Below are 24,222 nucleotides of genomic sequence, written 5' to 3' on the forward strand. Positions count from 1 at the left end.
GACATTCTGGGGAGACCTGTTCACCTACAAGATCATTAGCACATTTGAATGCCTGGTAGATGACAATGGGATACCACAAGGCTCCTTCCTCCTTTACAGTACACTCACAAGCGTTCTGCAAGCCATTTGGCAAAAAACACAGGACAAACCAGAGATGTCTCTAGTGCTCTGGGGGTTACTGACACACAGGATTGCCCGCAGGGCCATAACACCATTATACACCACCATATGATCAGAAAGGGAGATCCCCTTACACCAGCCCTGAGTTTACTGGGAAACTGCCCTAGGTTTTTTATTTGCACCACACGTACCAAACGGTTGGCCCACGTACCCGGGAGCTAGACTTTTGCCCCAATGCCGCACCAGCGCAGCAGACTTTATACACATGGAGTTGGACTTCCCCCAACTTGCCTCATATTGGAAAGAGATTGCAGGATTTCTCAGACATCCTTGGCACCCCCCAACTAGAAGCAAAGTGTGCCTTGTTTATTGGGCATCACCGCCCGAACATCAGCTTGTAAACCTGTTAAGTATGTAGAACTCACATTGGTACGAAGGATAAACGTATCCTGAAAATCTGCCAGCCCTCCCCAATTAGGATGTGGCTCTCAGATGTACGTTCTAGCGCTACAGGACACCGGATCGGGATGCGCTTCCCTACTCGCATCACAGGAGTGGCAAGCATGCCTCGAGAAGATAAAAGCTAATTCTGACAAGCAGCCATCATAGACAGTCCTGACACCACTCTACTACAGTAGCCACACAACAGATACACTTTCAGCGCTTATGGTACACTTAACAGGAAGCATTCCCTGCAGGCATGAGGGCCACTTCTGAGTTAGCTGGGACATCGCCCCTGCCTGCACAAACAATGGGTAACACTCGAATCAGGGCTTGCCCCTCCCCAGCATATTTACTGGACGCTCAACTCCCATGCTCCCCCATATCCACCCCTACAGACAAACAGAGCAATACATGCTACACATTACGTTCTAGCTTATTCCATTAGGTTGTAGCAGCCCTGGAGATCTGACGTGTAATGCAACTGGCAATATTGTTACTGACTTACTTAATTTACTGTTCAATACCTTAACATCACTCCCAAATACATTAGATAATTACACCTTGTGGTCAGCGAGAACACAAGTAGCAGCAATGCAACGTATGTTGTATTTTTACCATACTACAAGACTTGCATATGTTGTATTTATGTTGCTAAAACCAATAAAGAAATAATAAAAAAAGGTAATACCTCTGAACAGCAGTTGGAAACATTAACTAGTTTTCGAAATTTCTTCTGATCTACTTTAATTCTAATTTTCCTCAATGATGTCAACCCAATAATTAAAACTGATTTATTTTCTCCTTCATATGCTGTTTATAGTCATTTAGTCTATTAACTACAGTTTTAGTGGTAATGGGTGAGCCTTGCGTGTATCTTTTTTGTGAATTCCGAGTGCCCCAGGTTTCAGGTTTGACCCTGGCAAATGCTGTCATACAGTACTTTCTAATCAGGTTAACATGATCCAGGAGGTATACCATGCAATTTTATCCTCATTGAGTCTGGAATCCATTTGTGATGGATCCGAAGTTTGAAAAAATTAGAGCTGTCAAAGGTGTATAGAAAGCAACCACGTGGTCTTCTTGGGAAATCTATTTCAAGGGGAAGAACTTTCTATGGTGCAGGTCCTTCTGGACTCAATAACCCAATGATCACTTCCCTATTGAGTCAATACATTAAAGTCTTTAAAAACCCAAATTGCCATACAAACACAAATATGTAATCAAATGATCAACAATGAAGGCCAAACTAGAAAGTTTTGGGAGGCTGTGGAATCTTCAGGAAATAGATATCTGAGCATGGAAGTAATTTAGAGGTCACCTGTGTTCGAATATGCGACCTCTGGCTTGTCCGTTGCGAACCCTTGCACTGCTTTGGTGAACCCTGGCCACAGGGGATACCAAATTAGTGCCAAGAACATAGAAGCAGTTCACTTTTTGGGTTGGTAGGGCTTTGCTCTCCTTGTTTACTGCCAATTTCTTATTAGACTAATAGTGAATAGTCTATTGTTCACTATTAATGTAATGAAAAATTCAGCAGCAGGAGCTGGAACAAGACTTTTGCTGGCAGATATGGAATATACAAAAACACTTAACTGTATATTGTGTGTGTTTCGTGGGGAGTCAGTTTGAGAGAGAGTGTGCATGTGTAAGCCTATGTGTGTAAGTGTGCATAAGTAAAATTAAGCAAGTGTGATTCAGCAGCAGATATCAAGTAAAAATGAGTCTTCAGATTACGAGTGAGTGAGAATGAGGGAGTAAGAGCACCAGCAAGTGATGGAAGTGGATGAATTTGAGAATGATTGAATAAGGAGTGAGAGGGAGTGTTATGAGTGTGAATGAGTGTGAGCAATAGTGAGTGCAAGTGACTAGGTGACAACGTGAGTGAATAAGTGAATGTGAGGGAGTTTTAATAGCTGAAGGAGAATGAATGACACACTAAGAGTGAATGAGAATTAAGGGATGAGAGTATGAGTGAGTGCAAGTCCAGGTGACAAAGTATGATTGAGTCAGAGTGAGAATGAGTACGAATAAGCAAGAGTGAGTTTGAATAAGAAAGGATGAGTGCGAGTGCAATAGTTTGTGAAAAAGAATGAGTGCAAGTGAGAGTAAATGAACGAGTGAGAATTAGACTGAGTGAATATAAGTGAGCATTAGTAAGACTATGGTGTTGTACTTTCAAGTATACAATTGGTTGTAGCATAACGAAGGTCATTCTTGGCTGATCGAAGCACCCATGGGAAACTACTGGTGCTGGCATGCTGCAAACAAGTCGTAGCATGAGAGGCACCTGTCACAAAAAATTAAGTAATTCTTGGCATATTTGGTGCTCACAGTAAAATACTTGTGTTGGCATGCATACTAGAGGTGATGATTGGTATGTGGGGCACTGACAGAAAAATACTGATGCTGGCAAACTGGAGGTAGTTAATGTTGTAGGAGAGGACAACCATAGCATATAGGAAGGAGGAACCCATGACAAAATGCTGGCCCTCTCATACTAAAGGTAATTTTGACTTAAAGGTCACCCATGACATACAGACAGTATTAGTGTCAAAATTCTGGCACAAGCATACTGCATTTAATTTTTGGCATTGGGCATCCACTGCATATGTGCAGCACCCATGAAAAAATACTGGCTCTTGCACAGTAAGGGTGATTTTTGATACGTACGGGTACCAAGAGCAACTTATGAAATAAATGGGGTCAACCTCTGGTGATCATCCATTTTCATTGGTTTGGCACACCATGAACCATAATATTTAATGAGATCCCGTTCAGAGCGTGTGGCTTTTTAGCAAAGGTATGTGAAAGCTGTAGTTTGAATGCACTGTATGACCCCATTTTGTGCTAAATGTTCTACAGGAGGAACCCCCTTAAGCCCTTCTGGAAAGGCCAGACTCACTTTCTTGACTCATTTTCTACACAATAGGGCAGGTATTGGTTTCCACCACTTTTAATGCTCATGTCAGCACCATAATATAGGTGTTTGCTAAAACAGGCATTTGTCTGTGTTGTGATAATCATTTAGTTAGTACCGAACTTTAGCAATGTTAATTACTGTGGCAACATCAGGGTTAAGGTTTTGTGACGTCATGTTCTGGGGAGAGCTGGAGTTCATGTGAGGTCATTTCTTGTGATGTCATTAAGGTCAATAAGTGTGTGTGGTGTCACTTCCTGTAGGAAAGCACCCTTTTTGGCATGGCTGGCCCCCACTTTTTGCCTGTTTTTTGATGTGGCTTTGAATGTTAGTGCACTGGGTCCCGGCTAACCAGCTCCTCAGTGCCAGATCTCTTCCCCCAAAACTGCATAGTTGTTTTGCACAATTGGCAAACTCTTTAGCTACCTCTGTAAGTACCTAGTAAATGGTACCCTTGATATCCAGGGCATGGGGTACTAAGGAAGGTCTTTGAGGGCTGCAGCATCAGTTGTGCCACCCCAAAAGACCCCTCACATAACTCACACAAGTGCTGCCATTGCAGACTGCGTGTGTTGGTGCAGGCTAAATTGAAAACAGGAACTATCACACAACCCTGTGTGCCAAGTCCCCTTATCACTGCATGTGCCAGGTATGAGTCACTCCTATGGCAGGGTGCACCCAGGCACAAGTGAGGGCATATATGCACACACAGATATGCCCCTGCTAAGTCTCTGTCAATTCTGAGACATAGTAAGTGCACAGGGAAGCCATTTTAAATACATGTGCTTGACACTAGTCATTACGAGTTTCACATCTACATTATGACTTCTATGAATCCTGGAATGTTTGGAATCAAACCTCTCAGAATAATACACCCTAAATGACCCCATTGATCGATTTCTTTTTTTTTATGGACACAGAGGGCACTCTAGAGGTGCCCCTTGAAAACCTACCAGCTACTAGTGTGCTGACTGGTCCTGACAAGTTCTGCCACCACCAGAGACTCGCTTCTGGCCCCTAAGGTGAGAGCCAGCCCTCTTGAGGGCCTGAGACAAAGGCCATCTCTGGGCAGAGGTGTGACCCCCCCCCACCCTCCCCCCTCCCAGGCAGGATGGACATTCCAGGGCAGGGAACTTCAAAGGCCTTGCTGCCTTTATATTGTGACCCAGGTCTCTCCAGATGGTGGAGATGACTAACCCTGCTCTTCTCACCTCACTTTTGGCGGCAGTACAGGGTGGAAAAATTAGTTAATTAGGAGGAGTGCCCACTTCATGCCAGTCCCACCCCTAAGGTGGACAAGTTGAAGTCCATCTTGCAAGAAATTCGGGTACTAGGGTTAGGGTTATGCCCACTTCCCAGCTGAAGTGGTCATAAGGGCGGTGTAGCCACTCTAACGATGGTCAGCCTATGGGCTACCATCCTGGCACTCCCGGTAATGCCCCTAAATTTAGTGTTTAGGTGGCACCCCTGTCCCATCAACCTCTAATCCTGATGACCTTTGCACCCCTGACCCCAGCTAAGGTGAGTCACTGGTGCCAATGACATCCCCCGGCTCCTAAGAGCTTGAGTCTATCCATGGTCCACCCCTGCTGGATTCTCCGATGACTCCTGCAGCCCCAACACACAGGACTGCCCTGACCACGAATGCTGAATGCTCCCCAACGTGAAACCACAATCCCTAAAGACACCCCTGCATCCGTCGCCCCTGGGCACAGGTTAAAGGACCAAAGGTGCACCTACGTCCCTGAGCACTCCAAGTCTACTACCTACCTGTTTGTTGCCCCTGACTTAGGTTGACTAGATTTTGAGCACCAAAAACCAGGACACTTTGCGAAAATATGACAACTTTTTTTTTTTACATCTAGGGAGAGTTGCAAAATGACAGCTCTCATTATTGGAATGCAGCACTAAGAAAATAAATAACATGTAATTCTTTAAAACCAGCATCATACCTCTTAATTAAATTGCTTACTTATAACAACTGCCAGCTAGACCTGCTTTGAAACATCTAAAAAAATGCCTCTGAATATTTTCAGTCCAGCCCCTCTAAAAACCTGACGGGACAACTGGTGAAAAACCGGGACTGTTCTGGCAAATCCAGGACGCCTGGTCACCCTGCCCTGATTGGCTTCTCAGCCAGAACCTGCAGCCTGCTTTCATGTGGATCAAACTTGCATAGGAAACCACAGGGCACATGATGCCTTACTGCAACTCTGCACCCGCCCGCCCCCAGTACCACCAAGTGAGTCTTGGTGCGGTTTGATCAGTGCCCAGTACTTACCTTAACTCATTGAGATGACCTTTGTACGTTGTCGTTAACTCTGTTTGCTAAACACTATTTTCCTCCAATAGGATAACAGTGAGAGAACTCTGAAAAGTGCACCTAGTATCTACTTTTGATACTGCAAAGTAGTTCTGCTTAAAAGTCTACTTACCGGATTATGAAGTTCTTGGGATTGAAACATATAAAAACAATTGTTATTTTAATAAATTGGTCTTGGATTTGAGTGTGGTTTATTTATTGCCCCGTGAGTTCAACAAATGCTTAGCACTATCCTCTGATAAGCCCAACTGTTTGCCCACAGTACCACAAAATAGAGCATTAGTCCTATCTACTTTTGCCTCTGCAATACCAATTGGGGATCCACTGGACTCTGCACAGTGTAATTCATTTTAGTGCACTATATAGAGAACCAGCTTCCTACATTTCGGCCAACCCTGGCATTTTGGTAAATCGACATCCACTTAAATACATGGCAACTTCAATAACTTCCTTAATCATTTTGGCCATAATTGGAGCTCATGTGTGAATTATGTTAACTTACATATTACAATTAGACTTTCTGTTCGGTATTCAAGCCCTTACATTGGTTTTAAGCAAGGTTTACATTATACTCTTTTGTCCGAGTATCAAACGGATTTTTTATAATCATTTCTTTGGTTCCACATTTAGTGCTTACATTGAAGGAAGATACAAAGTTGACTTTTGTCAGTTCTCTCTCCCCCTCACTCACCTGAAAACCTACATGGCAAAGATCAAACAATGATATGTTAGTGAGTGTACAGATCTGCTTAAAAAAGCAATTTTGATCTATAGAATGGACGTTGTTTCTTGGCGAGAGAGAGAGAGACTGGTGCTCACTCATGCGACAATCTTAAGTGATCACAGTGAGAAAGTTTTAACAGTCAGAAAACACAGCGAGCAGCTAATTATTGGCTTGAAGTTGGAGCTGTACACCATCTTGGGGTGCAATGTAAAAGCTAAGCTGGCCGAAGAGAACATTTGCATTCTGAAAGCCTGGATTCTTTTTACTGACCTGTCTGGAGGGACTGTGAGGAACGCATTAGGATTCACTTTGCTGGTCGAAGCCTGGACCATCAAACTCTCAGGAGTAGGATGCTACATAAGATAATCAGAGTCTCGAGGTCCAGCTCTGTTGTGTCTGGCCATCTGTCTATTCACTGGTGGATAAGAGCAAGGATTGGAACAAGTGTCCAAAAAGGTGTCTGTTAGGACTTTATTGAAAGGAATGAAGGGCTCATGAGAAGACGTCGAAAGGCTAAGGATTTCAGAAAGCCCAGATGTTTTAATCTATAAAAAAACAGGAAGCTGTAAATCTAGGTCCTCTGCAGCACGTCTATTATCTACAGAAATAGACCCCATTCTTCCACTGGTGGCCCAAGTGAGAATAATTCAGCCCACTACTGTAAATCCATACATAGATTGTCATCATAATATGGGGGTAAATTATTCCCATCTCCAACTGGTGGCCATCTCTGGCCAGAAATGGAACTAAAAATTTGGTTGAACAACTAAAGATTGCTTCCTGGCAGTTTTGTCTGAATTAGAATGTATGGGTTTCTGGTGTACTGGAGTAGTACTAGAGTGACCTCGGGTGGGGTTGAGGCGGATTTGGCTCAGTTGCACACCACAGTTGTCAGTGGATCCACCTCCAGTGACAATGGGACTGGTGTAGAAAAAGAAGGGACCAGATCTGGTCTTGGAGCAGGAATGGAAGTCAGCACGGAAAGTCGATCTGGAAATCGAGGCAGGTTCCAGGGGCACAGAGAGTGCCAAGGGCAGACAGGCCAGAAGTAAGCAGACTGGAAGCCCATGAAGATTTTGGGGCATGAAGGAACACATGAGATGAAGCAGTAAGAGTGCCAAAAATGTGCAAGATGCCCTTCTTAAAAGCCACAACATGCTGAAGCATCACCAATCACCTGCAAGACTAGGGGTGCATTAGGACCAACTGTGGAATCAGCTCCACAATTGGGGGTCAGGACGGGATTAAGTGGCACCTTGATGCGCTCTCGACTTCCCTTTAGATGTATAGTGGTGGAATTGGGTTGAGTCCTGCATTGCCTTTCCTTTTGAACTAAGACTTTGACTTATCAGATTACCTCAACTGCAACCTCTTATGGGACTTACCTCAGCAGCTGGAAGAGCGGCTGAGAGCGGAAACAGGACTTATTTAGTTTCTTTCAATGTTTTCTGACTTGCAGCTTAAATTCAAGGTTTTTGGGTGCATGAGGACACATTCCTCATAAGATTTTGGAGTCTTGCTATGAACTAAAACAAAAGAGGCAAACCTTGTGCGCGTTCATCACCAACATCTCTTTCTGACAGCCACATCATGGTTTGAACCATGTACTTATAGGTTCCCTTGCACACTGAAATTCAATTTGTAAAAAAAAAACTAGTGAAACCGACAAATGCGACACATTGGAAGGGGCAGACAGAAAGTAACCAATGTCAGTGCAGAAGCATCACACTTATATGTTCTCTTATGTCGCTTTCAGGGCATTACAAAGTCAATGCAGAGCCGTGCACTACTAAGAAAACTTTCAGAACCAGTTTGGTGCCTGCGGGTTCCTAAATGTGCAGAATCTGCATCCACAAATATCCATCAGAACAATACAATCATATACACAGTATGCACTGAAGATTAACTATTGCATCTGTTGCTGTATCTTTCAGGAGAAATCGAAAGAAATGTATCAGAAGCCACACAATATACAAATACGGCACCCTACCTTTTTAATTTTTTAGGACTCTTCAAATCATAATGGGTAGACAAGTTGTGGGCATTCATCTACAAAGAGAAATAAAATTAACTTTGAAACATTCTTAACTTGGTTAGAGGTGTGCGCCATGGTACTTGCAAAATACAGTTGACGTCAGGTTATGGTTTCATAAAAGCAATCATCAAATGTATGTAACTTACCAATCCTTCAGCTTTGAGTGGAACAAACTAAGTATCGTGCCAGTGTATTCTAGTAATATGTGGGTCATCGTTGAAAAGCTGCAGTTTTTCCAATGAATTAAAGCTTGGTGAGTAAATTTCATTTAAATATTTCATTTATCTTAGCCCCAGATACTTTTCTCACTCTTTTTGAATTATTTCGTAGAGTACAGGAGTTATTGAGTGAAAATCTGGGTTGCAACATAACATTTGGAGACCAGTACCTTTTTTAAATGTCCACCAAACAAGATGTTACTAAAAGGGTCATCCTTCTTGGGTGAGGGCCATTAGCCTGAGACCATTTTATGCCATGTAGCTCCACTCAAAACAGAACTGGTACTCACCAGTAGCATTCAGCTGAGAGCTTTAAGTGAAACCGTCCCAATGCATTTAGGTCAATGTGCCCATGTTTGCAAAACAGCAGTTCTTCAAATTGAGCAAAACTTGATAACTTATTTAAAATATTTTATTTTTGTTAGCTGCAGACATTTGTTGTGCTCTTTATATGCTCTTCGGTAGATCACAGCAGGCACACCAGTGAACATTTTGGAACAGCAAACAACTGTTTCCTGGTATACTTCTAATCAGTGGTAGAACTTTCAGTAATGTCATCTATGAAGGTTCTGATTATTCCACATACAATTATTTTTTTTTTTTTTACAAAACAACTGTATTTTCTATTTTTCATTTCTCAATACAACTCAATGAAATGCACATCTGCTGAAGTAAGCAGTAGCATCTTATTGGGCAAAGGCTCCACTTGTGTTTGGACTTTCTTCATAGTAACAGATATAGCACAAAATAAACTTCTAGAGCTTTATGGTCAACTCAGACCATAGGGAGATGGACACAGTTCTCAGTTCACCATATTTGCAGATTTTGTGTGATTACTTGTTGCCAATGAGTTAAGACCTTTTGCCCCTTTGTAGTTTAGTGCAGTCTATTATTCTGTGACCTAGAAATGTCTCAGCCAAAGAAACCAATCTCACTTGAACCAATACCCACTCTAAGCACCGATTCCTCTAACCCCATGCCATCCTGGTGTCTGGAGGGCCTGCCACTTCCTATACCATCTTCTAAATCTCAAAGTTTTTAACCTCTTTATCATTGCTTTTTGCGTTTTTTCTTATATGCTGCCTTTCCTCAACCACCCTCCACTAAAACATATACCTGACCCACCCTTCCAATCAGGGTGAGGGAGGAGGCGCTGCGGTTCCAGCACCGTAAATGCACTCCTCATCTTACCTTTCTGGGGCATCGTATTGTGCACAGTAAACAAAATGAAGTTATCTTTGGGGTGCTTCTATGTTATGGGGTGAATATTGAAATCACTTGTGTCCAAAAGCTTTGAATATTCCAGATATATTCAATGTAGCCTAACAAGTATGAGGTATGATCTAGGAAAATAATTAAATTGAACTACATTGAACCCAGCATTGCTAGATGTTTGCTTGACTTGTAGGCAGGCTTTGTCCCAGTAGCTCTCTGTTACAGGCAATTGAAAATCCTTCTCCCTTGGCCTCTAATTGTCAGCAATATTTCCTCTTTACCCTTCCAGAGCACCATAAAACATTAGTTATTAAATTCCTTCAAGACTGTATTCTCAAAACTGCATGAAAATTATTTGTTTGGTGCCTCGGGGACTCCCACTCACTGCTCCCTGGCTTTCCCTGCCAACCTCCTGTGTAAGAATTGGACTGGCCCAATGCTGAAGGTCTCCAGTGCCGCCTTATAAGTGAGAAAGGTGCCACTTGGGTATAACATCCCCCTGCTGCCAATGGTGAAAATGAAATATCATGCTTGGCAGTCAAGAAAGGCTAGAGACACTGAAAGCAAATATTGAGTGTGAAAGAGCATGTTTAATCATCCATCTCAGAGCCTTTCCCATATTTCACCCACCTGTTTTAATTATCTGAAATCAATTAGTCTTCTTTAAAGCGCAGCACTGTCACCCTTAGGAATATCTGGGCGCTGAGGTTGCTGTGTGTCGAAGTCTTTTCGCTTAGAGCTCCTCCAAAAACCAGGGCAATTCTTTGTCTTTCTCTGTACTTCTTCATCTAATAAACCTGTGAGAACTTGACCTCAGGCTCAAACTTACAATTGTTCCTTTAATAATAAATGGGAACTCCACAATGCCTGTTCTGCTTTCAAACATGCGATGCAAGTATATGACCTTATCTTAGAGCACCGACTTGATACTTCATACAAAATGACACCTAGCTCAAAGATCAAGGCAATACTGATCTCACCATGGCTATCTCTCATGGGTACAACATTCTACGTAGGAACAGATTACACCACCAAGATGGTACTGGATAGAACAATACAGTGACAGTTGATATCTCTGTATTTTCACCTAAGCAGTCTTTCTTTTTCAATATGCTGAGGAGTTTCACTTTTAACATGTGAAGCAATACCAGTAGATAGCATGGGAATGGTTATGTATTTGTGTGAAAGCAAAGTACTGTAGAAAATATTAGTGTAGGTAAACATGCCTGGTGAAAGTTGCACTGTCAAGCCAGACCGTAGAAATCTATGACGGTTAATGATTATCATTCCTTCCATCTGTGCTGCTGCCAGAGAAAAATACTGTAATGTATCTAGTTAACTAAGACACTTAATTAGCATTACAGTGTCATGTGTGTACTCATGAAAGTTCAAGGTCAGGCAGCTGGATTACTAAAACGATAACAGCTGTGTGAGGAGCAAGCACTTTTTTTTTGGGGGGGGGGGATGCACACAACTTCTAGTCAGTCAAAACATGTACTCCTGGCACTCTACATTTGGGCAAAAGCACCCCTCACATGGTGATTCCCACATAATTGTCTGGCAACCACTATATTGTGAAGACAGACCATAAAAAGTATGCCTAACTCTGGAATGGGCAGAGGTGTATAGCAGCAACCAGATGCCACAGAATAGCGTCAGAAAGCGCTTATCTGTCAACTATCGCACAGCAGCAGGTTGAGAAGTAAACAAGCTCAACTCCACAACAAAATCCTGTGAACTATGCGTCTGTGGACACCCTTTCAACAGGTTGTTGGTATTCTATCACTGCAGTGACTGATGAGTTTGGCGGTCTGTCAACAACATATCCTCTTACTGATCCCCTGTGACTGAGACTACTGGAAACTCAACTCATGCAGAATTGGTATAGTCTAATCCTATTTGCGTGTTTAGAATGGCCCCTAAATATGGCTGGACCCGTAAAGATTGCAGGTGAGACTTGACAACATTGATATTGAATCCCAGGTGGTGGAGCAGGTTTATTGTAATCCAAGTGTGTTGTTGACACTGTTGATGAGTGCCGTCTTTGATGAGCCAATCGTCCAGGTATGGAAATAGGTGGACTTTTTGTCTGTTCGGATAAGCTGTTGCTACTACAACTAGGCCCTAGGCGAATACCCAGGGTGCAGTAATCACCTCGAAAGGAAGGAATTTGAACTGGTAATGTTTGCCGCCCACTGCAAATATCAGGTATCTGCGATGAGCTGGATGTAATGGTATGTGAAAATAGGCGTCCTTTAGGTTTAGAGTAACCATAAAGTTGCCCTGTTCAAGTGGAATCGCATCTTGCAACGCCATCATGTGGAAGCGCTCTAATATAATGTATTTGCTTTAGTGGTCGGAGAGCTAGAACTGGCCATAAAGAACTGTCCTTTTTGGATACAAGGAAGCAGAGAGTATACTCCTGAGCAGGAAGTGGTATTAATACCACTAAAGTCACTAAGCGTCAAAATTGGAGGAAGGAGGCAGAGTACAGCGGTCTCCTAAAACAATTTTCTGGTCATGCCGTTTTATTTTCGGTTTTTTTTTTTGTACACATTTTTGGCTGCAATAATAAAATCCATAGTTTCCAGACGGTCCTGGGATTTGGGTTTTAAACTGTGCACCATAATTTGTTAATATACCAGAATTAAGGCTCAAACCAATATTCCACAATAACCTGTTTTAGGGTACAATTACTAAAGACTACCACCTATTTGTACTGCCAGACTTAGAATAAATTATACAGGTCACTCGCTTGGCCACATCTGAAGGCTTAGTGGGCTACTGCATCCACTGAAAGGATCTTTGTTTGATCCCATGGTCACTCAGCTTTTCATCCTCCCAAGGTTCATAAATATAGTGTGACTCACTTGGGTAAAAAAAAATTGTAAAATGGCACCCAGAGGTAAACATATGCCTATTTTGTGTTATTTGTGTTGGTTGGTTTGAGAAATGCAACAAATAAAGCGATTTGTTCAAAAACAACATCCACATATCCCTTTATATCTTAAGTGTGTAACTGATATGGAAGTTGCAACCATGAATAGTCCTTAATGTGCCAAATATATGCATTATGTATGTGAGTGAGCAACATGACAAATGAGGCTTATGGGTTTGAATGACCAGAGAGCTACTTTTTGGAACATGCTTGTTCATAGGAGTGGATAAGCACTACAGCAAATTTCTGTTTTAAATATACTCAAGTGTCAAAACACTCCATGTTTTTTCAACTAATATGATCAAATACTTTAATGTTAGTGGCGTTTGCACATTAGAAAGTGTCACAATCTTAACCTTCTAAAATGATAACTGGTACCTTTGCACAACATGGAGAAAAGGAATCTTCTTCATCACAATTTATATGATGTTTCTGAGAACCTGAAAAAGAAGTATGTATTAATTTAGCATATTGTCGATGGGGAGAAAGGGGACACAAGCATCTTTAGGTATACATAAATGTAACTGTTTCAAGAAATGCCTTATTCACATGTATTCCATCAAGGAAAGGGAACACAGATTGTTTTCCCATAAGCCATGCTTTTTTTTCACACCAATTGCCAGAACCTGGAAATGAACACCCTACACAAAACCACAAATTAAAATCCCAGAATGCATATTGTCAAACAAGAAAATAAGTGCTGGCAAAGTCAACAGATCTGGCGATGGCCTCCAGCCTTCTGGCAATTCTCGTTTTTGCAAAACTTTACTGTTTGTGAATACGCCTGGCCCTCAATCTGAAAATAAAAATAGTTTGTTCATCTTCATTTTTTTTTTTAAAAACATACATTACCCAAATACTTCCTGACACGTAAGGGAAGTGCTTACTGTATGGATGTGTTCCTTGTGAAGGGGCGGAATACCATAACTTAAGTCAGTCAATGGCGCAAGTGGGAAGATACACTTGCTCCTTAATGCATGCTGTAGCTGGTGGAAGAAAAACGTGAATGCCACCTGTAAGGAAATGCCTCCTTGGCATGGTTACCCCCTGACTTTTTGCCTTTTGCTGATGCCAGTTATGATTGAATGTGTGCTGGGACCCTGCTAACCAGGCCCCAGCAACAGTGTTCTTTCCCTAAACTGTACCTTTGCTTCCACAATTGGCACAATTGGCACAGCCCTGGCACTCAGATACGTCCCTTGTAAATGGTACCCCTGGTACCAAGGGCCCTGATGCCAGGGAAGGTCTCTAAGGGCTGCAGCATATCGTATGCCACCACGGGGACCCCTCACTCAGCACATGCACACTGCCTCACAGCTTGTGTGTGCTGGTGGGGAGAAAATGACTAAGTCGACATTGCACTCCGCTCAGAGTGCCATGCCAACCTCACACTGCCTGTGGTATAGGTAAGTCACCCCTTTAGCTGGCCTCACAGCCCTAAGGCAGGATGCACTATACCACAGGTGAGGGCATATGTGCATGAGCACTATGCCCCTACATTGTCTAAGCAAAACCTTAGACATTGTAAGTGCAGGGTAGCCATAAGAGTATATGGTCTGGGAGTTTGTCAAACATGAACTCCACAGTTCCATAATGGCTACACTGAAATCTGGGAAGTTTGGTATTAAACCTCTCAGCATAATAAATGCACACTGATGCCAGTGTGGAATTTATTGTAAAATGCACCCAGAGGGCATCTTAGAGATGCCCCCTGAATACCACTCAGACTTCTATTGTTAGGCTGACCAGTTTCTGGCAGCCTGCAACAACCAGACGAGTTGCTGGCCACATGGGGAGAGTGCCTTTGTCACTCTGTGGCCAGGAACAAAGCCTGTACTGGGTGGAGGTGCTTCTCACCTCCCCCTGCAGGAACTGTAACACCTGGCGGTGAGCCTCAAAGGCTCACCCCTTTTGTTACAGCGCCCAAAGGCATCCCAGCCAGTGGAGATGCCCGCCCCTCCGGCCACTGCCCCCACTTTTGGCGGCAAGACTGGAGGAGATTATGAGGAAAACAAGGAGGAGTCACTCCCCAGTCAGGATAGCCCCTAAGGTGTCCTGAGCTGAGATGACCCTTACTTTTAGAAATCCTCCATCTTGTAGAAGGAGGATTCCCCCAATAGGATTAGGGATGGGGCCCCCCTCCCCCCAGGGAGGTGGCACAAAGAGGGTGTAGCCACCCTCAAGGACAGTAGCCACTGGCTACTGCCCCCCAGACCTAAACACACCCATAAATTTAGTATTTAGGGGCACCCAAGAACCCAGGAAATCGGATTCCTGCAACCTGAAACAAGGAGGACTGTTGACCTGAAAGCCATGCAGAGATGATGGAAGACGACAACTGCTTTGGCCCCAACCCTACCGGCCTGTCTCCTGACTCAAAAAACTGCAACAGCGACGCATCCAACAGGGACCAGCGACCTCTGAAGCCTCAGAGGACTGCCCTGAACCTAAGGACCAAGAAACTCCTGCGAGCAGCGGCTCTGCTCAACAAACAGCAACAATATTGCAACTTTCAAAAACCTAACTCTTCCCGCCGTACGTTTTGTGTGCCTACTTGTGTCCCCCCCAGTGCTCTACAAAACCCCCCTGGTCAGCCCTCTGAAGACGTAGGTACTTAACCTGTAGGCAGACTGAAACTGGAGCACCCTGGTTCTTCATAGGCACCTATGTGTTTTGGGCACCTCTTTGACCTCTGCACCTGACCGGCTTTGAGCTGCCGGTGTGATAACTTTGGGGTTGCCTTGAACCCCCAACGGTGGGCTGCCTATGCCCAGGAACTGAGACTTGTAAGTGTTTTACTTACCTGACAAACTAACCATTACTTACCTCCCCCAGGAACTGTTGATTTTTGCACTAAGTGTCCACTTTTAAATTAGCTTATTGCCATTTTAACAAAAACTGTATATATTATTGCTCTAATTCAAAGTTCCTAACTTACCTGTGTGGAGTACCTTGCATTTTATGTATTTACTTCAAATCTTGAACTGTGCTTCTAAACACTACCCTCTGATAGGCCTACTGCTCGACCACACTACCACAAAATAGAGCATTAGAATTATCTAATTTATCCACTATCTTACCTCTAAGGGGAACCCTTGGACTCTGTGCACACTATCTCTTACTTTGAGATAGTATATACAGAGCCAACTTCCCACACCACCAACCACAGACTAATGGATGAAGCTTGGCTAAAACACGCACAAGTAACCATGTAATACCCATAGTTTTGGTAAAATCTAAAGGTCTTCACTAACAAGGACATAAAAGCCTGCCATTGCAGCCTGCGTGAAAGTGTGCATGCATTCTTTCACTACAGGTCACTCCACCAGGTCGCTGAAAGTCACCCCTATGGCAGGCCCTCCTAACCTACAGGGCAGGGTGCAAGTACCTGTGTGTGAGGGCACCCCTGCACTAGCAGAGGTGCCCCCACGAACTCCAATTTCATTTTCCTAGACTTTGAGTGCAGGGACGCCATGTTTTGCATGTACTGGATGTAGATCACTACCTATGTCCAGCAACATAATGGTAACTCCGAACCTAGGCATGATTGCTATCAAACATGTCGGAATCATACCCCAATACTGTTGCCAGTGTTAGAAAAATAATTCCATGCTCTCTGTGGGCTCCTTAGAGGACCCCAAGCATTGCTCTTACCGGCCTTCTGGGGTTTTTCCCGGGCAGCCCAAGCTGCTGCCACCCCTCAGACAGGTTTCTGTCCTCCTGCTGTTTGAACAGCTCAAGCCCAGGAAGGCAGAACAAAGGATTTCCTTTGGGAGAGGGGGAAACACCTCTCCCTTTGGAAATAGGTGTTACATGGCTTGGGAGGGGGCAGCCTCTCCAAGCCACTGGTATGCTTTGAAGAGCACATTTGGTGCCCTCTATGCATAAACCAGTCTACATCATTTCAGGACCTCCAGTCCCTGCCTTGGCATGGAACTGGACAATGGAAAAGGGAGTGACCACTCCCTTGACAATCACAACCCCAGGAGAGGTGTCCAGAGCTCCTCCAGATGGTCCCTGGGTTCTGCCATCTTGAATCCAAGCTTGGCAGGGACGTCTGGGAGCATCTGAGTGGCCAGGTCAGGCAGGTGACATCTAAGACCCCTGCTGATAGGTGGTCACCTGGCTAGGTGACCAATCCCCCTTTCAGGGCTATTTAGATTCTCTCTTGGGTGGGTCCCCAGATTCGGCTTGCAAGATTTCAGCAGGACTCCTCTGAAACCTCTACTTCGATTTCTAGCCACTGGAACCACAACTGGACCCTCCAGGGTCTGCTTACAACACTGTTTCCACAGTTCCTTCCAGCTTCTGCAACATTTCCTGGCTGTGCATCCTCTAAGACTTCAGTCTACACCAGAAGGAATCTCCCTTGGAGTGGAGTCAATCACCTGCATCCGCAAGCATCAACTGCAACAACGATGGGCTGTGCGGATCTCCTCTCATCATGAGCCGCATGGATCCTGCATCCCGGATGGTGGTCCGAAGTAGTCCTCTTGGTCCTCTCGCCAGCTGTCCAACTTTGGTGGAGGTAAGCCTTTGCCTTCCCACGCAGGACAGTACCCCGACCACCTCATCTCTTGCAGCTACTAAGGCTTGTTTCCATCTCCTTCAAGTGATTTTTAGGCTCAGTGTAGCCCCAGCACTCCTTCATGCGACGCACAGCCCTTTGCGTGCTTCTTCTGTGGCGTGGTACCCTCCTATGCAGCTCCTGGTCCCTCTCTTCCAGTGGGTCTTCTGTGGGGGCTGCCTCTTCTTCTTTGGACTTTCTGCCCTACTGAGAGTCCCTGTAGGACTTCCCCCTTGGGTTGAGTGCTCCTGGACCTTGCTGGTCTCTGGCAGCTCCACTTCTGCTTCACGGCAATATCTGCCTTTGCCAAGGCTTGTTGGTGGCTTTACACTCCACTGACCACTGTCCACTGCAATCATCCATCCAGTGTGGGACCTAGGCTGCATCCTCCAGGAGCTCTTCACCTGCTCCAGGTCTGCATTCCTGACCATCTTCGTCCTACTGTCGACCAACTCCTGTATCCACAGCTGGGTGGGTAGTATCTCCTACTCGACTCTTCTGTGACTTCTGGACTTGGTCCCCTTCTTCCACAGGTTTTCCTCTTCAGGAATCCGCCAATGGTTTTTTGCATTGTGTCTGGGTGTTGCATTTTCTTCCTTTTGGGTGGTTTTGGGAAAATCTAGTAATTTACTCCATTCCTCCTGGTCGCTAGGGAGCACTGTGGTACTTACCTTTGCGGTTTCCTAGTATCCCCAACTCCCATCTACAAATTCCACTTACCTAGGTGGGGGTCCTGTGTTCGTATTCTATTTTTTTAGTATATGATTTGGCTCCCCCTAGGGTCACTATTGTCTATTTGCATCTGCACAGTTTTCTATCACTTTCTATGCCTATTTCTGATTGCTAGTGTACACAGGGATCGAAAAAGACCACTCCAGTCTTATATGATCAGGTAGAGCTAATTTTAGGGTCGAGCCTGCGTCGCATGCGCCCGCGCATGCGTATCGCAGCGAGACACTTTAGGTATTAGAAAAGGGCTCGGAGCCCTGTCGACGTCACGTCAGTGTTTTTCATTGGTTCGTGGTCTTGCCTATTAAAATCTGCTTGCTTTCATTAGTCAAAGGCATGCATGCCTTTTCTGGTGGCTAGCCCTCCTCGAGCGCATCGACCAAGTACAGAAAACATGCGAGGCTCGCTGTTTTCTGTCCGGCTCGTGGACTACTTTTTCTCTATTTTCCTAGCGCGATTTCTCTTGGCAGAAGTCGAGCGCTTTACACAGTTAATTGCACTTTTTCGGGTTACATACATAAATGCACTTTTGCCGATAGCGTTGTAAACTCCTAACCCGACTTTTCACCTATCAGCTCTAACATGAGCAAACGTGAGACCAATTGCATTGCAAATGCTTGTTAATACTTACTCTCCCTTCAGGTGAGTTGACACTGAACAGGTGTTCTGTTCAGTTGAGAAGAAGAGGGGCAATAAAAGATACCTTTAAATCTTGTTCTAATGTCACATTTGCTCTGTGTTCACAGACAGAGGTCAAAAGTCAGTTTTTCTTACAATTAATTTTCCTTCCGACTGCAGAGTTCCATGACTTTGTAAGGTGAACTGTGTGACCTGCTGCATAGAATGTAAAATAAAAGGAAATTGCGTGTTCCTAACACACAGCATTTAAATGAATAAGTCAACTGCGCAAACATTTCATAATATATTTCAGTAGTTTTGAAAGCCCTTTTTTATATTTGCGTGATGAAAAGATATTTTAATAGGATGAAACCTAATTTTCACAGATTGTTATTACACTATATAGTTTTATCCGTAAAGCTGAAAGTTAGTGGAGAGGTTTTTGGACATTTCTTGGAATGTTACTGTGTGTAGATGACAATATGTTACCACATCATGGTTTAGTAATATATTTATTAAAATTCAGTGTTTAAACATACTGAGGAAACATTCCTGCCCTGATGGCATTGTTAGTAAACTAAAAGAAGTCCTAGGTTACGTGGCCTAGACCTCATGGGTATGTGGGCTAGATTCTTGTGATGCAAGCAGCCAACTTTAGTCTAAACAAAAGAAAAAAAGATTTTTATTTGTACTGCAGAAATCCTGAGCTCACATATTTAAAGGTGCAATCATATGTGAGAATTAAGAAAAAGGCGACTCTGTAAACTATTTGCCTAGGATTACACAATTTGAGACCCGTTTACGGCTCAAGTACATTACAGTTAGGTCAAGAAGGTTATTTAAGTTACTTGACCTGCAGATCTAGTAAAATTTGTATGATTTTTCGAGCCCTGGTACTTTTTTAGTGTGTCTACTTACTCCTATTGGAGGGTTGTCTAGCTAGTGTTTTGGTAATGTGTTACTGTAATAAACCCCCTTTATTTTCGTAACAATGAGTGTTTTCTTTCATGTAGGTGAGTGCTGTTTGACTACAGTGGTATTGCATGAGCGTTGCATGTCTCCTAGTTAAGCCTTGGCTGCTCATTCACAGCTACCTCTGGAGAGCCTGGTTTCTATGCACTGTCTACGCTACATTAATTGGGGATACCTGGACCTGGTGTAAGGTGCAAGTATCATAGGTACCCACTACACACCAGACTGGCTTCCTACATTGGTGGAGCAGCAGTGGGATAAGCAATTGCCTTACCACTCTGTCACTTGGTACTTTCCACAGGGAAGACCACTTACTGACTAGGGGTACACACTCTACTTAGTGTCAGGGAACTAGTCTCTTAGGTTAGGTCAGCTAGGGGTCTAGGCATAGCCCTGCTATAAACTTCTTCTGAGAGACTAGGGGTTAAGGTAGTTAGGTACAGCTACACCACCCTAACACCACAACATGATTTCAGAACAGAACACACCTCAGGGGAGGGACTCACAATATGTGGGCCTCACTTTCCAAAAAACTGAGGGAGCTGTGCTAAGAAAGGAACCTGAAGACTGGGAGGAACCCTAACAAGAGTCTGCTCTAGGCCTGCTCTTCCAGGTTGACCAGGACCATGCTAGTAGCCAGGAGGATGGGGAGGAAAAATGCAGACTCTAGCCCCCTAGTGTTAGAAAGACAGGATCTAGACACAGAGTAGGGTCAGCAGGGTGCCTCAGAGGGTCACAGAGTCCCTAGTAAACCCTCTAGCCTAGTTGGGAGCACTTCAGGTAGAGGGAAGGGATGCCTTAACATTAGGGCCCCCTTTGTGCCCAGAGGACTGGTTGAGAGGGTCACCAAGAAAAGGGATAGATCCTCCTCTGCTCACTCTGTCACCTCAGTCTCTGATAGGACACACTGCTCATCTCCAGAAGATTCCCTAGATAGAGAACTCGGACAGCTGAGACTGGAGGAGGCCAGCCGAGGCTGCAGCAGCTAGCCCTAGATAGGGAGGTCTTAGCAGTGGAGAGAGAGAGACAGGGTTTGGGGTTAGCACCCCATGGTGGCAGCAGCTTTAGTTTCAGGGAGCATAGGGCGAGGGAGGACTCAACTCTAGAAACGTAAACAAGGTTGTTACCCCCTACAATGTGGGGGAGGACATATACAAGTGCTTCATTGCTCTGGAGAGCACCAGTAAGGTACACAAAGGGTCCCTAAGAGACAGTGGGTGCTATCCCTCTGGCTCTACATCTCTGACAAAGGGAGAGACAGACTTCTCTCTGTCAGAGCGGAAGAGGCTGACAACTATGCTGTTCTGTCATCTGCACTCTTAGATGGGTTTGGTCAATATAGGATCCAGTTCAGGGAGACCAGAAAAGAGTCCTCTCAGGATTGGGTTGATCTTGTGGACTGCTCTATTACAGCTTGGAAGGCTTGTTACATGGCAGCAAAGTCAGTGACTATGAGGGCTTGTGTAGTCTGATTTTTTGAGAGCATATTTTGAACAACTGTGTCTGATGTGTTGCACCAATGCTGGGTAGACTCAGATCTGAACTCTCCCCAAGAATTGGGAAAAAAGGCAGACAAATGGATCAAAACTAGGGTGAGCAGACAAGCTCATAAGGGGGTGAGAACAAGAAAAATGAAGCAGGTAAGTCTCAGAACAAGGGTAGGGACAAAGATAAAACCTCATCAGGACTTCTGGGGATGGATCTAAAACCTCTTCCTCCCATGTTAAAATGCCTTGATGCTATATGTGTAAAAACAAAGGCCACAGACCAGGAGACGGTTCCTGCCCTAAGATGAGCACCAAGCCACCCACCACTACAAACCCCGCTTCTACTTCTAGTGCCCCTAGTGATAGCAGAAATGGTGGGTGTGGTAGCAATAACCAATCCAAGGGTGTAGCTGGGCTCACTTTAGGAAGTGTAGTGGGGGCTGGTTTAGTTAGAGAGACAATAGAGGCTGTCTTAGTCTCTGATGGGGGCATTGATCATGCCACCCTTGCTGCCTGTCCCCTTAATATGGATAAGTACAGGCAGCAGCCCTTGATAAATGGTGTTCAGGCAGAGGCCTACAGGGACACAGGTGCCAGTGTCACTATGGTGACTGAAACTGGAGTCACCTGAGCAACACCTACTTGGTCACCAGTACCAAGTGACTGATACTTATAACACCCCAGGGCACTTGTTGATTTCAGCCGGGGGGTTACTGGTTCAAAGGAAGTTGTTGCGTCCACAGACTTACCTGTAGAGTGTCTACTAGGGAACGACTTGGAGACTTCCACATGGGCTGAAGTAGAGTTAGAGGCCCATGCAGCAATGCTGGGCATCCCAGGGCATATATTTGCCCTGACCAGATCACAGGCCAGCAGGCAAAAAGATCAAGGAAACTTGGAGCCTGGAACAATGGCCCAAAAACTTCCAAAACCCAAGGGTAGAAAGGGTAAAAAGCTGCCCGCTACCACACTCCCAGTGAAGATTCCCCCTTTGAGGAGGAGGGATCTACTCCCTTTGCAGAACCTACACCTGAGGAGCTGAAAGCTGATACAGCTGAGCTCTTAGGTACGGGGAGGGGGAGCTGCCTGGGATGAATTCAGTATGACACAGAAAACTTGTCCCACAATGGAGGGCTTGACACAGCAAGCTGTCCTTCAAGAAGCAGGGGATGTCAGTGGCACCCACAAGGTGTACTGGGTAGACAACCTCTTGCATTCAGGGCCAAGGGAACCCAAGCCTAGTGCCACTAGGAGTTTGGTAGTACCTCTACAATACAGAGATTTTTTGTTGACCCTGGTACATAATATTCACCTGGCAGGTCACTTGGGGCAAAGCAAGACTTCGGACAGACTTGTCCCTCACTTTCACTGGCCCCACATGTCAGAAGATTCTGAGGAGTTTTGTTGCTCCTGTGTCACCTGTCAAGCCAGTGGCAAGACTGGTGGCACCCCAAAGGCCCCCTTAATTCCACTGCCAGGGGTTGGGGTTGATATTGTTTGGCCCCTAGTCCTGCCCACAGCCTCTGGGAACAGGTTTATTCTGGTGGTGGTGGACCATGCAACCAGGTACCCAGAAGCTATTCCTCTAAGGACCACTACAGCTCCTGCAGTCGCAAAACCCCTCCTTGGAATTTTCTCAAGCGGAGGCTTTCCTAAAAAGGTGGTATCAGACAGAGGTACCAACTTTATGTCTTCGTATCTAATGCAATGTAGAAGGAATGTTGTGTTACTTACAAGTTCACCACCCCTTACCATTCCCAAACTAATGGTTTGGTAGATAGATTTAACAGAACTCTCAAGGGCATGATCACGGGACTCTTAACAATTCAGAAGGATATGTGATGTCCTACTGACATGCCTCCTTTTTGCCTACAAGGAGGCCCCTCAGAAGGGAGTGGGCTGCAGCCCCTTTGAGCTTCTGTTTGGGCACCCTGTTAGAGGTCCTCTTGTTCTTGTAAGGGAGGGCTGGGAGCAACCTCTCAAGCCCCCTAAACAGGTCACAGTGGACTATGTACTTGGCCTCAGATCAAAAATGACTAAGTACACGAAAAAGGCCACTAAAAACCTTCGGGCCAGCCAAGAACTGCAAAAGCAGTGGCATGACCAGAAGGCTGTTCTGACTGCTTACCAGCAAGGGCAGAAGATGTGGGTCCTGGAGTCTGTGGCTTCCAGTGCACTCCAAGACAAGTGGAGTGTTCCCCATACAATAGTGGAAAGGAAGGGTGAGGTCACCAACTTGGTGGAGCTAGGCACTCCCAGAAGCCCCCTTAGAGTGCTTCACGTGAACTGCCTGAAGCCCTACCATGACAGGGATGACATGACCTTGCTCATGGCCACTGGTGAGGGACACAAAGAGGGACAAGAAGAAGAGAGTGACCCTCTCCCTGACCTCTTCTCCAACACTGCAGCTGATCTCTTGGTTGATGGATTAGTCCTGGCAGACTGCTTTTCTGAGTTGCATAAAGAAGGCAGCAGGAATCTCCTGGGACAGTTCTCAGAGCTGTTCTCTCTAACATCTGGTCAAACAAGATGATGTGAACACACCAATGAACAGACCATTGATACAGGGACCAGTTGGCCCATAAAAAGCTAAATATATAGGCAACCTGACCATGTAAGAGACTGCATCGAAGCAGAGGTGCAAAATATGGTGAACCTAAGTGTCATTGTGCACTCTGACAGCACCTGGGCTAGTCCAGTGGTGCTGGTCCCATAACCTCACTCTCAGAATGGGAGAAATGAGCTTCTCGGTTTACTACAGAGGGCTTGACACAGACAGATGCTCATCCTAGGGCAGATGAGCTACACTGGCATCTGCCAAGTATCTAGGCCCATTTGATTTGACCACAGATCAAATTATCAGATGACGCTAAACCAAAAATGGCATTTTCAATCACTGGAGGGCATTAGCATCC

General features: G+C 44.8%; 1 protein-coding gene across 1 annotated transcript in view; it reads right to left on the reverse strand.

The window, feature by feature from the left end:
* RNF17 (ring finger protein 17) overlaps positions 1-24,222 on the reverse strand; it is a 1,983,649-nt gene that overhangs the window by 1,830,186 nt on the left and 129,241 nt on the right. Inside the window, exons 5-6 of the mRNA XM_069202301.1 lie at positions 13,313-13,374; positions 8,519-8,577 (exon numbers count right to left, since the gene is read on the reverse strand). Of these exons, the coding sequence (XP_069058402.1) occupies positions 8,519-8,577; positions 13,313-13,374 (121 nt within the window). The remainder of the gene's footprint in view (positions 1-8,518; positions 8,578-13,312; positions 13,375-24,222) is intronic.

This window comes from Pleurodeles waltl, chromosome 8 (genome assembly GCF_031143425.1).
Source record: "Pleurodeles waltl isolate 20211129_DDA chromosome 8, aPleWal1.hap1.20221129, whole genome shotgun sequence".
NCBI lineage: Eukaryota > Metazoa > Chordata > Amphibia > Caudata > Salamandridae > Pleurodeles > Pleurodeles waltl.